Source organism: Carassius carassius, chromosome 39, assembly GCF_963082965.1.
Source record: "Carassius carassius chromosome 39, fCarCar2.1, whole genome shotgun sequence".
NCBI lineage: Eukaryota > Metazoa > Chordata > Actinopteri > Cypriniformes > Cyprinidae > Carassius > Carassius carassius.
Window position 1 is genome coordinate 6,255,434 of NC_081793.1, and position 15,388 is coordinate 6,270,821.

At 37.8% G+C, this 15,388-nt stretch overlaps 1 protein-coding gene across 1 annotated transcript; it reads left to right on the top strand.

Annotated features, from left to right (window-relative positions):
- Nucleotides 1–1,458: 1,458 nt before the first annotated feature.
- On the top strand, nucleotides 1,459–14,386 carry LOC132121291 (proliferation marker protein Ki-67-like). Its single transcript, XM_059530560.1, has 15 exons — nucleotides 1,459–1,648; nucleotides 2,115–2,218; nucleotides 3,031–3,112; nucleotides 3,222–3,337; nucleotides 3,451–3,520; nucleotides 3,616–3,685; nucleotides 4,593–5,333; nucleotides 7,501–7,733; nucleotides 7,829–8,363; nucleotides 8,458–8,579; nucleotides 8,733–8,907; nucleotides 8,996–9,118; nucleotides 9,203–10,254; nucleotides 10,638–13,032; nucleotides 13,824–14,386. Exons 2-15 carry the CDS (start codon nucleotides 2,130–2,132, stop codon nucleotides 13,916–13,918), a joined length of 5,898 nt encoding a protein of 1,965 aa, XP_059386543.1. The 5' UTR covers nucleotides 1,459–1,648; nucleotides 2,115–2,129; the 3' UTR covers nucleotides 13,919–14,386.
- The last annotated feature ends 1,002 nt before the right edge of the window (nucleotides 14,387–15,388 follow it).

The following is a 15,388-nucleotide window of genomic DNA, read 5'->3' on the forward strand; positions in this document are numbered from 1 at the left end:
ATTTACATATTTAAACATACTCATTTTATTTTATGAAAACTTGTGTATTGTATTTCAATGGAAAGTTAATGTTATTACTGACAGTTACATGGGGTAAAAGTAGTTGAAAAATAAGTTAGACATTTTTTCCGTTTTCTTCTGTTTACAAATCTGAAGGTGACTTATTAGGTTAAAGGTAATTTTTTTTGTATCTGACTATAAATTATAAAGAGCTATAGGACCTACTTGCTAAATTCTGCCTTAAGAATAAATGTTGGAGTGAAATTAAGTATATAGTCAGTTACAAACTATTGTACCTAACTAGATTAAAAAAAAAAGTAGTATAGTACCATATAACCCCTTATCCCCGTGTAGGTTTAGGTATAATATTGCTAATTCTTTTATTGCTTTTCTGTATAATATTAAATTAATGTAACTAAATTTATCCATGTTTATATTCCACACTGAACAGGTGATTTCATTAAATATCTAAATCCGTATATCTTTTACTCCGTTTTACACAACATTATGTAAATTATACAATAATTAAAGAAATTACAGTAAAATAACTTAAGTATTGTATTATAATATACACTACAATATGGCATTTTCAATGGGACACTTTAAGTGACCATTATTTTTATTTTTCACTTCACTTAAATCATAATTTATAAGGAGTAGTACATTAGAGGTTGTGTGCATAAACTAGTTACTCATAACCATGCTTGCTTTGCTTCCGCCTTCTTATCAAGCTGGGGCGGATAGCTCAATTCAATTCAAGTTTATTTGTATAGCGCTTTTTACAATACAAATCGTTACAAAGAAACTTTACAGAAAATTATGTTTCTACAATATTTAGTAATAGCTTATAAGTGGTGACTGTCAGTTTATGCACGTATGACAGGATTTGTAGAAAAATTAATACAAGACGTAGTCAGCCAGATGATGAACATTATTAATAATTATTATATGATGCAGTCACACTTGTAGTAATATTAGTTGGTTCTGTTGTTGATTCAGGGTTAGCATCATCTGAGGTCCTCTGAGGGTCAGCACCATCTCTTCTCAGGTGTTCTGGAACAAATAGAAATAACATAGAAACAAATAGTGACTAGTTTAATAGTTGATTGCGCGTTTAGCGTGATTTAATTGGCCACTTTAACTGTCGCGTTACGTCAACCCCTTATCCTATTGGCTATGACAAGTAGCAAGTATCACTACTGGCCAATCAAAAGCCTCCGCGGGGAATTTTGAATGGTTTTCAAACATTTATAGTTATCCGTCTTATATTCCTCCGCGGATTGACAAATAAAGTAGTCCATAATTTTTTATAACTGATAACGTGCTAAATTAACATTTTAATAAGCCTCCAATTAGCTAGCTCCGTCTATTATGAAATATTATATTATATTTGAGTAAAAATCGGTAGTTATTTTATTTTATTTATTTATTTTTGCGGAGGGATATATGCCGTCAGTCAAGACGGAAATGGACACCTTGGCTGATGGACACCGTGTGCTGATGTTTGGTAATAGTAGTAGTTTGAGCTGTTAACGGCAGGAGCGACTGGGACAATAATCTTAATGTTGGATTAAGCAGGTTTTAATTATTATACCAGGATTCGACATCGATGGAATATATTTGATCATTTTGATTGACGTAACCTCAGGTAAAGACAGGATCATTTTAATATCCTTGGAACTGCTCAAAATGTATTGACGTATCGTTACCAACGTTACGCTATCGATAGTTACAGTTAACACACAAAACGAATTGGTAACTTTCTTATCAAATATTAGGGGCAATTCCGGTCGGTCACTAAAAGTAGTAACGTTAAATGTGGATTTATACCTGTGATTTTTGCATGTTATAGAGTGTTTTAAAGGGCTTTGGCCATGTGCTGATTTCGTGTTTCCAATGTACGTTAATATGTACGTAAATTATATGAAGAAAATATGCATTAATACAGAATATTCAGACATTTTCTTTGTATAGTATGATTTATTTAAAATCCGTGATGGTATTAAATTTAGCTTTCCAAGAAACCTTACAGTAAAATGTTTAATTTACGTCGATGAAACAATCACACTAATCACGGAGTTGTTCTTTTTTGTCTTTTGTGTTTGCTAAACAAGGTAAGTTGTTTTGAAATGCCTTTGCTTGGGAAGATAGTGGTGATCAAGAGAAATGGAGGAGATGGCACTGAATTTCCCCTCACAGCGTCCTGTCTGTTCGGAAGGTAAGTAACTCATTTTAGAATAATTTCATTTTCGATACATGGTTATATGAATGTTTTTAACGCTGCCAAGTATACGGCGAGGCGCATGAAAACCAAAATGTATATACCTACTGCTACTACACATACACACTATCACTGTAGGTAACACACTGCGAGTGGATTTTGCTTAAAAAACTAAACATTTGGTTAAAGTATCTGCTAAATGGCAGTTGACCAATAGTTGTAAATGTTTGGGACATGCTGTTCTACTCGTTTGATTCCAGGCGGGCTTTTCATTGATGTCAAATTTCACTCCAGCCAATCAGAATGCGTTATTCTAAATGACAGCCCAATTGGAAACCTCCCGCTCTCTCTCGTTAAGGCCACACGGAAGTTACTTAAACTGTAATTCATCGACTGGCAGCAAAAGGGAGTCAATTCCATAGACTCCCCATGGTAAAATCCCCAACTTTAAAGCAGAAAAAAACGTTTACAGCCTGGTTTAAAAAAAGCAACTACATTTTATTGGTTATGTTGATTATGTCAGTGCCCTTTTCTTAATTTTCCTTTTGTTTGAGAAATGATCCAACTGAACAGTGAAATATGTTGTCCTAAACCCTCATTTTTGGGCGGTCAACAGCTTATAAAAAACGTAGTTTTTCTTCCTAGCTTGTTTACTGTACACCTTGTCACAGTTTTTTTGTTATAAGTCAGAAATGACAAGGAGGCAGTGCATCTTACACCACATGCATTATAATTTAATATTTCACATTCAACCAAAAATCTAATGGGTATAGAAGTTGTTTTAATGTGAACTCTCCTTACCACTTTAGGAAGCTGGACTGTGATATTCGGATTCAGCTGCCGCAGGTGTCTAAAGAGCATTGTAAAATTGAGCTAAATGAGAACAAGGAGGTAATTATATTATTGCTAAACTATGTAAAAAAAAAATTCTATACTTTTTTTGTGCAAATGAACACATGTCATGCTATTCATTTTTTCTGACTTGTCTCTCTTGTGTAAGCTAATTTTGACCAATTTGAGCTCTGTGAACCCCACTCGTATTAATGGACAAGTTCTTAATCAGTCGGAATGTTTAAAGCATGGTGATCTCATCACAATCATTGATCGTTCTTTCAGGTGAGTCAGATGTTTATTACTAATATTCAAATTCTGAATGAAAAAATTAAATCTTTCAGGGGGAATCCTTGTTTGTTAAAAAAAAATTGCTGTTAAATTTGTCAAAATGTCAGGTTTGAGTACCCACCTCCTAAGACACCGAAGAAGAGGCTGTCCACACCTGGAAAAGGCAAAGCAGTTCAGGTCTGTATTTGATGCGAGTCTTGCGAGACAGTTGATGGTAGTTTTTTTTTTTTGTTTGTTTGTTTCTTTCATAAATTAATAATTTTTTCCTGTAGGTGTTGAAAGAGCAGCAGGAAAAAGGCACACCTGTTCCTGTGGAAAAGAGAAAGTCAGAGCATTCGTTTGGTTAGTAGTTGAGAGATTTTTATTCTCTATAATGTTACTATTAGTAGTAGTGTTATAATAATAAAAAAATTGTTAATTGGTGTTGTACTTAGTGATGGGTCACGATTTTGGAATATTCTATTAATTTATTTAATTATAGAATAACTAATAGGTTGTGCGATTGTCTAAACAAATCACTATGATTTCGTGCTTATGCAGTGGTGAGGTGTTCATGTAACATGTTATGTAACATATAACATAACATTAACATATAAAAATCATGTAACATATTATTACTAATTATCAACAAATTGCACTTCCGTCTTAATCCCGAACAGATGGACATGCTCATTAAAAAAAAAAAAAATTCTAAAGCCAGACGTTAAAGTTTATGTTCACATAAGTGCCGTCATTCAGGCTGTTCACAATACATTTAAATGTGTTTAGACCTAGCCTAAAATTATGGCTTGAGTTGATATTAAACTGTTTTTATTTATTTTTATTTTGATTGCTATGAATGTTTATGCTCAGTTTTTAAATGGAAATGCCCTAGCATGAGCACTTGATTTTTTGCTACTTATTTCAGCACTTTACTGTCATTATATGGCTTGAGTTAAGAGAGCCTATTCTCTAATGAAACCATTTATCATACAGATTAAAGCGTGAATGGTCTCTCTTTCTGTTAATGGTGTGTAGCCTATACATGTGTGTGTGTGTGTGCGTGCAGGGGAGGGGTGCGATTTTTTTTAATTTTTTTTTTTTTAATTTTTTTTTTAATTTTTTTTTTTTTTTTTTCTCAAATAATAATCGTATAATTCCCAGCGATCATCAAATACTATTTTCAGTTAAAATGCCCATCCTTAGTTGTACTATCTGTTGCTAAAATTTGATTTCATAACAATGATTGTCATGTCTACTGTATTTACAGATACTTGTTTAAAAGATGGGTCAAATTTGCCACCATCTTTGGAACAAACTGTTGAGACTGAACCAGAAGATGGCAAACTTAAAAAGGACAGCATGTCACCGTTTTGTGAGCTTTACCAAATGGTCAAACAGGACCTTGCTCCAAAATCACCACGGAAGTCTGAGCAACCAAAAACACCTCTTGCAAGACCTCAGAATGGTCACGAGAAAGTTTCGGCTGCAGATGTTAAAAGTAGTCAGAAACAGGTCACAACCCCATCTACAAAGAAGCGAAGATCCTCAAAATCCAATTCTGAGGATACAACTGGACCAGCTATACCTCAGAGTTCATTTAATTCAAATGTGGAAGAAAACCCCACTGACAATGTGCCATCTATAGGGTCCACCACCCCCTCAATAACAGAGAATTGTGTAACGCCTGTCTCCCAGAAGAATAGAACACCCTTGAAAACACCTCAGAAGTTCAGTGCTGGTGAGGTAGTCCAGCAAATTCTTTTACAGCCACAGCCTGAAGAGAAGACTCCTAAATCCCCAAAAGGAAGGAGAAGTGGTGGATCACAGGATCAGAGCCTTGTTCATCAAATGCCTTCAGTCCAGCCTCAGACTCCAGGCACAAATGATAACAACACTGAAGTGAAGATGTCACCAAGAACATCACCAAGAGCAAATGCTGGCAAAAGGTTTCAAATTCAAGATGTTCTGCCTGAAATTACAACTACCACATCAGCATCTAAGAAGGAAGGTGAGAAACTTGTTTGAAACTTTTTTTTCCCCTTATGAATAGAACTATTAGTAATAGGGATGTTAACCGATGACCGTTTAACCGGTGGTTGACCGTATCAACGTTAACCGGTCAAAGTTGTCCGTAGTCGGTTAAAAAAAAAAGAGGCTAAATTAGGCTATTATAGACAGTGGACTATACGCTACTACAGTTAGCCATCTCATTCCTCATCTTTTTGTGTTAAGTGAACAAATTATCCCTCACACTCAATTTTTCATAACTCGCCTGTTTGTACTTAACAAACCAATAAAAACATTTGGCGCGAGGTCACAGCGTTTGGGTTCGCGCGCTCACAAGGTTTGCGAAAAGTAAAGGCAACAGGCTAAAACACTCGAGGTTAGAGCCAGGGCAGACGACAGGATGAAGCGTGCAAAGAAAAGTAGTGTGTGGGACCATTTCACCAAAAAGAATGAGACAGATGTAAGTTGCAACTTGTGTGATACAGTGCTTAAATATAGTAGCAGCACATCATCTATGATGTATCACCTGAAAACGCGACACCCGCAAGCCTCTTCGGGTGAGAAAGGTAGCCAAAGCCAACCTACCGTGTCATCTATGCTAGCAGGTAGGAAATGTGACAAACAGCGCTCAGAGACTATTACCCAAAAGATATGCGGAATGGTTGAAAAAGACATGCTGCCCCTTGACTTTGTAAGCGGTGAGGGCTTTCTAGAGCTTAGACAAACACCTTTATTTTCAAAGCGATCACCTTGTACCCAAACCATTTGAAACTAAGGAGCCATTTGTCCTACGATTACATACAACAAGCTCTTCGGCGCCGCGTTTGCGGGACTCATGTTTCGCGCTGTAGGGGATTTTAAAAAAGTGACGTGAGTGGCAGTGTGTGTGTGCGGGAGGCAGGCAGAGTGGCAGAGAGATGCGACAGAGTTGCGAAATTGCAGGCACGGCTCGAAATGGCTGTTATTTCAAATAGCGTACCATATTTTAAACTAATCGGTTAACCGGTTTCAACCGGCTAATGAGGCTCGGTGGTTGGTCAAGAAATTTTTTAGTTTTCGCCATCCCTAATTAGTAACACACTAGAAGTGTCTTCATGCCATATGTAGGCCTGTCACAATAATTAATATATTGACTTAAAGCACAAAATATATGTACATGACCTAAATTTTTGGTGACTCAATATATCGCCCATTATATTTACCGTATTTTCTGGACTATAAGTCACACTTTTTTTCATAGTTTGGCTGGTCCTGCGACTTATAGTCAGGTATGACTTCTTTATCAAAATTAATTTGACATGAACCGAGAGAAATAAACCAAGAGAAAACATTACCGTCTACAGCTGCGAGAGGGTGCTCTATGCTGCCAGAGATGCTGCTCAGTGCTCCTGTAGCCTACACTGAAGACATAGAGCGCCCTCTCGCGGCTGTAGACGGTAATGTTTTCTCTTGGTGCTTGGTTCTAAATAAATGCGACTTATAGTCCAGTGTGACTTATATATGTTTTTTTCCTCGTCATGATGTATTTTTGGACTGATGCGACTTATACTAAGGTGCGACTTCTAGTCCGAAAAATACGGTACTTAAAAATTCAAGTCACCTGGCATGTTTTGTACATTCCACTTGCGCCTGTGTCTTTTGCAGCTTCTCGAAAATAACGTGGTGTAGTCATGAGGTGCTAGTTTATAATTAAAAATAAATGCTTCTACAAAAAAAAGTTTCATCTGGAGATATGGTTTTAAGTAATTTGTGCCATTGTGCATATGGACATCTGTATGCTAAGTAGTGATTGTGTTTTTCAGCAATAGTTTGCACACTTAATTTAAAAAGAAAAGAAGAAAGTTTTTTTTTTATTTTTAAGGTATCTAATATTTTGATAATTTCCATTATCTAAATATTCTTACAAATTAAAAGTTTTTTGCCATTTGGAAGTGTGTAGGCCGCCTTGCATTATTATGCTGTTACTTTGATTATATATTCAGTGGCATAAAATTGTCTTTAAAATTACAATATCGCTTATCGCAAATATTTCTGGGGCAATATGTCGCACAACAAAAAGTTGTTGTCATGACAGCCCTAGCCATATGCACCATTTGACATTTAGGAAAATGTTGCAAATGTGTGTTGCTATTTAAGTCATGTTCATCATACTTTGTTTTGTCTTACAGATGACACTTCAGTAAATGAGCTATTTGACGGTAATGAATCTCGCAATGAGGTAATTGTTCCAAAAGCAAAGAAAAAGCGAGTGTCCTTTGGTGGTCAGCTGAGTCCAGAGCTATTTGACAAAGGCTTGCCCCCTAATTCCCCACTTCGCCGTGGGGCAACCCCACGACACAGTTTGGGTGCTTCACAAAGACCCCAATCTCTCTTACGACGAGCATCCACCATTGGTCTTTTGGTAATGCTTAAATCCAGCTTTTTGAGGATTATTAAATTTCAAAAATCTGAAGGTTATTAATAAGTTTTATTTTTTTTCCTCTTCCCTTTTTTTAGGCTCTTCGACTTAGAGAAACCGTTTCAGAGGCTCAAAAATGTTCTCCAAATAAAGCTTCACCCAAAAGGTCACCGGGTACCAAGGCTAAGACTCCATCACCTGCCAAAAGGTCACCGGTTACCAAGGCTAAAAATCCATCACCAAAACATCAAAAGTCACCATCTGCTTCAACCAAAACACCAACACCATCCTCTACTCCTGCTGCACCTAGGACACCTGCATCTGCTAAGAGAGCATCAACTTCAGAGATTGAGGCTGCTCGTGACATGTCTTTAACTGAGACACCTAGGGTGCAGGGAAGGTTTTCAGTCTCTCTTATCAATACTCCATCACCTGTCCAGGACCAGGGGAGCATGTCTGAACCACAGTCAGCCATTGCAGAAGACGTGCCCCAGAAGTGTGTAACACCAAAGATACCCTTAAGGAGGAAGAGCATGAAGTCTTCTGCAAGAAAAACTCCCAAAAGTGCAATTAAAAGTGCTTTTGATGTCATGCGTTCAAGACGCAGTGGAGCATCTCGGGCTAATCTAAAAGGTGAAACATTTAAATTGGTTATATATTTATGTTCCTGTTTAGAATACTAAATCTATCATTGTTTTAAATATCTTTTTTGTTCCTTTGTTTTAAGTGTTGACCTCTTGGGCTGATATTGTAAAATTTGGTCAGACCAAACCTCAAACAGAAGTTACAACTAAGAAAAAACCTACAAAGAGCACTATAGTGAAGAGAGCTCTACTGCCAAAACCCAAGGTAAAATACAGAAGATCATCACTCTCAAAATAAATGTTTTTGTTCTGATTCATTCAATGTTCAAATATATCTGTGAATGGTTTTATTCGTTGAATGGCTCATTAATTTGTGGCTTTATTACAAACTGCATTTGACTGTTGGTTACCTATGCAGACACCTGCACAGAGGCTGAAAGATGATGTTAGCACTGGGCATGCAGCATCTCCAGTCACCATTGTTGTTGGCAAAGCCCATATGAGGACTAACCAATATGTTGGTGCTGCACCTAAAATAGTGCCAAATATAGCACTATTCAAGAAGGACATGAAAATGGATGAGGACTTGACAGGTTTGTTCAGTGTTGAAGAAAACAATTCATGTAATAAGTTTGATGAAATTGTTAGTTCAAATTCTATATGTTGTATGTGTATTGTTAGGTGTTGAAGAGATTTTCAAAACACCAGCCAACACCAGGTCTAAGAATAGAGTTCCTTTGAATAAAGAATGTCCAGAGATTTCTCTGGATGAGGTTTCAGTGATGAAAACACCAGAAGAATCAGGTAAGTGTTTCAGACTTGTCAAATGATCTGTTGTGTATTTTGATATAACTGATTTCATGCTCTTGTTTTTCACTTCCTTCACAGGTGAAATGTTGGTGTCGCCATTAAGTGTGGTCTCCACTGCCAAAAGTGGTATCTACATCAATGAAGCAGTAACACGACTACTACTTGACAACCAGGATGGTAGTTTGTTGGAAGACGAAGTTCTTTCTCAACTCCCTGAAAACTCTATTGAAACAAATTGCCATGACATCATTCCAGATGTAGAGACACCTAATGTCCAAACAGAGGAAGAGGAGGCTGCACCTGAAACAGTAGTCAAAACCCCAAAACAGAAAGCTGCACCATCCTTGTGTCTCACTGGAGTCAAGCAGCTCATGAAGACACCAAAACAGAAGGCTGAACCAATTGAGGACTTAAGAGGAAAGCTGCTCAAGACCCCCAAGGAATGTAAACCTTCCCAGGGTGAAAGTCTAGAAGGCATTAAGGAACTCCTAAAGACTCCCAAATACAGGGGAGCACCAGTAGAAGACATGGTTGGAGTGAAAAGAGTGATGCAGACTCCAAAAGAGAAGAGCAATCCTGTACTCTGCGCATCTGGTCTTCAGAGGCTTATGAGAACACCCAAAGAAAAGGTTGAGCAACATGAAGACCTTACTGGTGTGAAAGAACTGATGAAAACACCGGAAATAAAGGGAGACATGTTGGAGAATCAATTACGGCTAAGAAGATTTGCGAAGACACCTAAACAGAAGAGAAATCAAGTTGAAGAGGACCTAACTGGTGTTCAGCAACTGATGAAGACCCCTAAACACAGAGGAGAGCCAATTGAAGATCAAATGGGTATAGAAAGGCTGATGCAGACTCCCAAAGAGAAAGTTGAACCCGAAGAAGACTTCTCTGATTTGAAGCAGTTAATGCAGACTCCCAAGTTAAAAGGAGAACCTGTCAGCAGTCAGTTTGAAATCAGTGAACTTATGAAGACCCCTCGACTCAAAGCAATGACAGAGGAGTCCACTGGCCTTAAAGAACTCGAACCAAAGAACAGCTCTTTCTTGACAACAGGAAGTAGTGTGACTGAGGTAAATGGAAAAGTTAATCCATTGAACACTCATGCCATGCTTACACCAGAGACAGTTTAGCTGTCAATGGGAGTTTTGTCTCACTGCTTGCTTGCATTGTAGATATGTAAACCTCTAGATAGATGCTTTACACTAACCATTTCATAATGGTTCAGTTCATTCTTTGTTTTAAAAAGTAGTATAGAATTGTTTTTATTTCGTTCACATAAGTAACTATGTCTTATATATTAAATTTTTAGATCCAAGAACGGATGGAAAGTGGCTCTACGTTCATGACAACTGAAGGAGACTTAAAACTGGGTAATGCAAATTTTCTATTTTGTTGTTCTCCGTTCTAAAATTTGGGAAATTAGGTGAAATGACTGAAAGACATTAATGACAGTTAACTACTTACTACTAAACTCATGAAGTTGTCTTGACTTGTAGGTTTGGATGAGGAATACGACCAAGAAAATGTCTGTCAGGTTGAAACCATGGAGACTGAAGTTTTAAAATCTATGGATCTACAGTGCACCGCTAAAACAGTTGAATCTAATCAGAGTCATCCATATATTGAGACTTTAATTCCCCAGGAAAGACACCCTGACCAGATTGAAGAGGAGATTGTTTCAGTTGATGCTTCTGATGTGTGTTCTTCTGGGCCAGATAAGAAAACCCAAGAGCAGTCTGAAGAAACTGTATGCTTATCTGATAATACCAACACAACAGTTGAAGCTACCTCAACTTCATCCACTGCTGAGCAAGAGGAGCTAGTCAAGTCTCCACCTGCCAGCAAAATTCAGCGTGGCACTCAAGGAAGAGCAGCACAGAGATCCAAAAATGGTAACAACAAAATGGCCAAAGCACCTGCTGTATTGTCATTAATTGAAAAGGAAATTATGAGTAGTCAAGTCCCCGCTAGTCCAACCAGAGGAAAGAGAGGCAAGAAACTTCTTGAAGTTCCAGAAATCGCTGCCAGTCCGGTTAGAAAATCAGCCCGTGGTAGAGTTCCCAAGCACAGCTCTGTGGAAGAAGAGGCAAAGAATACAGAGGTCGAGGTTCCAGATCCCCTGCCTGTGATTACCAAAACCAGGAAAGGGAGAAAACCTAAACAAGATGGTGCTGATGCTGCAGTTGCAACCACTCATGATGCAAATGCTGTTGACCCACAGTGTCCTGATGCAAATGAAGAGCAGGTCCAAGCCCCTCTTGTGAAAACTGGGAGGAGAAAGATTATGGATAAAACCAAAAGACAACCTTCAGAAGAACTTGAACAGACAACAACTGAAATTGTTTGTGAGGAAAATGCTGTTGTACCAGAGGATGTCAAGTTGCAGACTTCACTAGGTACTGACACTATCTCTGCAACTAGAGCTAGGAGGGGAAGGCCAACAAAGAAGGAACACTTGAAAACCGAGCCAACCCCTGCTTTAGAAAGCAAAATTCCAAGCACTCATGCTGTTGTAGTGGCTGAGAAGCCAGTGATACCTGTAGCAAAGTCAGTGCAAGGAAGGAAAGGTAAAAAAGAAACAGTCAAGGACCAGCCCTTGGGTGATGATGTCATGGTTGTTTCCAAAACTGTGGCAGAGGCAAATGTTGACCATAAAGAGGAGCCTGAAGCACCTGTGGTCAAGTGTGGCAGAGGACGAAAAACCAAACAGCAGAAACCACAAATGGCTGAAGAGGTTGTTGACCAACCTGCTGTAGATACCAGCACACATTTACCTGTGACCGAAGAACACACTGAAACAGTGATAAAATCTGTGAGAGGGAATAGGAAGACAAAGCAGTCAAAGGAGACCGTTTCAGTTAAGGCTGAGGAGAAGATTGTCAGCCCGGTTGAACAAGCAGAGACCCCTGTTGTCAAAACGGGTCGAAAAAGGGCTGTTAATGCAAAAGAAACTGAAATGGTTGCAGATGTTGCTGTCAAAAGAGGTCGCCATGCTGTTGCAGACCCTGCACCGCCAGTTGCTGTGGTGTCTAGCCGTGTACGTAAAGCAGTTGTGAAGGCAAAGTCTGAGGTTACTGAGGATGTAGCTTCATCAGAAGAGCCAGTAAAGCCTGCTAAACATACCAGGAGAACAGCAAAAGCACCTAAATCAAAGGAAGAAGAAAATACCATGACACAGGCAGGTTCTGAATTTGTTGCTGCTGAGAAAACACCAGGTGTCGGACTGGAGAAAGTGGAAAGAGGAAGCCGTGGAAAAAAACTGAAGGATTCAACTAAGGACATCCCTAACAGCCCAATCAGTGAAGCTGCTACAGCTGAGGAAGCTAGTGAAATAAAACCATCAAAAATGGTTATCTGCAACACAGATTTGGTCGTCTGTAAAGACACCGAAAAGTCTGAAATTACTACCAATGTAAAAGAGCCGCAGCTGAAGAAATCCAAAAGGTTAGGCAAATTACCAGCTGAGATGTCTTCCACAGAATCAAATCAGTCAACTGATCTGCCACCCAGAGGCCGCAGAGGGAGAGGAGTGAAAGAAGAAATTCCCATTGAAGAGACTCAAGAAGAAGCTCAGATAAAAGACAAACCATTGAGAAGAGGAAAGGCAGTGGCTCCCTCTGCGCCCAAATCAGAGCCCACTGATAGTAAGACATCAACTCCCCTCAAAAGGAGAAGGATTGAAGTGACGGATGAGTCCGTGAATAAGGAGCCTTTGCCAAAGAGAAGAGTGAGAGTAGTTGAAGTTGCAGCAGAGGTCTCAAGCAAAGAGAAAATGCCTGAAGCTGAACCAGAAAAGGCTGATCCTACTTCCAAGAAGACTGGAAATAAAGCTACAAGAAGACAGAAAAGTACAGCACAGGAACCAGATCCAGCACCTGCTAAGGCTCAAGAGTCTGTTTCAGGTACGCATAATATTAATGCTGTCCTCTTATCCAGAAGGGTTCAAGAACTTTACATTGGGGTTTAGTATGTGTTCAGTATACCTTATTGTGCATATTGTTGCTAAGTTAACATACTTATCTGAAAAACAAAGCTGCAGTCAGTAATTTTTTCTGTTGAAAATGTGCGTTCTGGGCCGGAATGTCTGTCTTTGTTTTGGTTTGGGAAACGCGCCCACCAATGGTTTACCCAATGGTTTACCCAATGGTAATGTAGAAAACACATTTCATTAATTCATCATCAAGTGTGCTCCTTCCTGTTTGTGTCGTCAATCTGGCAACCTGCGTGTATGTCAAGTCTGAGGAGGAGAGGCCGGGTGAAAATAAAAAAAAAAAAACCTCTCCAGTATTTTGAATTTGGACCACAATCCCTAGTTCAACCACTCAGTGTCAATCCTACATACAGCACCTTTTAATGTTTTTAATTTTATTCTGGGTCGCCTGTTTAAGTTTATCTAACATCTCAATTTTCAATCCTGTGAAATGGCAACACTTCCAACCTTAATAGGTCCTTTTTAATAATGTTGATTAATTTGCCTGCCACAACTGTGGACGTCCAGGTGTAATGGTAACTCCTAAATATTTGAATCCCTGTTTAGACCATCTAAGAGATGCTCTGTCATTTAGTTCTCCAGTGTCCATCATAATTGCTCATATAATAATAAAGTTTTCTGTTTTGCATTTGTTGTGTTCATGCTGTACTGTACTATTCACCTTTTGAGAGTGTAATGGTAACATTTTATATATTCACACAGGAACCACCACTCGAAAAGCAAGGAGTGTGAAAAAATTAGAGGAAGTAGATGTCCCTACAGAGGCAGCTCCTGTCAGGCGCACCAGGAGGAAGTAAAGCACTGATCTTACAGAGTGGTCTTAATTATCGATTCTCTGTAATCTCTTAAAAAAGTTTTAGTTTTATATGTTTGTGATATTGCATTGTTTTCTATACATTTTTCAGTGTAATTTTAACTGATTTTATCTTAGGGAAAAGTCTGTGAACACTTGAATCAAATGTGTTTGTTCTCTTAAACTCGGATGAAAGAGACATTGAAACATATAGCCATGTAGACTTGTTTTTACTTCAAGAAAATGTTTAAAGACTTTCTACATTTGAACTGTTAACTTCCGTCAATGTTCTTTTATATATATATATATATATATATATTTTTTTTTTTTAAAGAATAAAATAAGTTGAGGGGTGCATAACCAGGCTTGATCTGTCACAATTCTTAAGCCCAAGAGTGTGTATTGTGCTGTAGTTGTAAGTGTACATGTGACATGATTGAAAGTTTTCATTAAAAAGAATTTTGTCACCTCATGTTTGATTTTTTTTTTTTCTTCTTTCATTAAAAATACATCTGTGCCACTTGAAGATGTTGAGATCTTTCGTTGTTTAGGTTGTAATGCAATGTCAATGAAGGTGTGCCAGAAAACAGCCAGTAGGTCAATAGTGCTATACTTCATGTGTGGAGTGGAAAGCAGTTGCATTGGAACATGAAAAACTGTTAATGGTGTGTATCTATTACATTTGCAGCAGTTAATATATCCACTACATTTGCAGCCGTTAAACGACCATAGTATATTGTTTAATAAACAATAACTTGAACATCACAATAATCCGATATGTACCAAAGCATATGTTATGTCAGAAATTATTTTTTTATATTGTGCTTGGTATTATGTTGAAATACAAATCTGAACAAGAATGGGGTAAAATATAAATTCTTATGTCCCAAGAGGTTTTTTTGTCTTTTCTGCTCTGGACAGCAGGAGATGAAGCTTGTGTCTACAACAGACATCTACAAAAACAGAAACCTGTCAATGGGAACTAAGTTTAATTTCTGTATATCCTCTTCCTCATATTTTTTGTCATATTGATACACAATGAAAAATCCTGAATTAGCACCATAGTGCTGAAAAATTGCTGTTATAAAATGTTAGCTGTTTTGTGGTATAAAGAATAAGTTGCCCTTTCATTTTTCTCTTGATTATGTGCCACTGAATGTAATATAAACAGCTTTATTGATTGCCTATACTCTTATTAATCCTTAACTGTCATCTAAATAATTTATCAAGACTTGTTCTGTCTGACCACTTTTGAGGTTAAGTGATCTTTTACAGTCAATGGATAATCAGTACATTTTTGTAATCTTTGCATTTATGTTATGTTGAATAATAATGGGTATTGTGGACAGAGTAATTTATTTATATATGCATGGTTAAGAATGTCTGTTATAAAGTGAAACCACTGGTTTTTGTGCAAAATTGACACAAAGTTCCAAAAGTATATTTATTGTATAATCTAATAGCTATTATAATT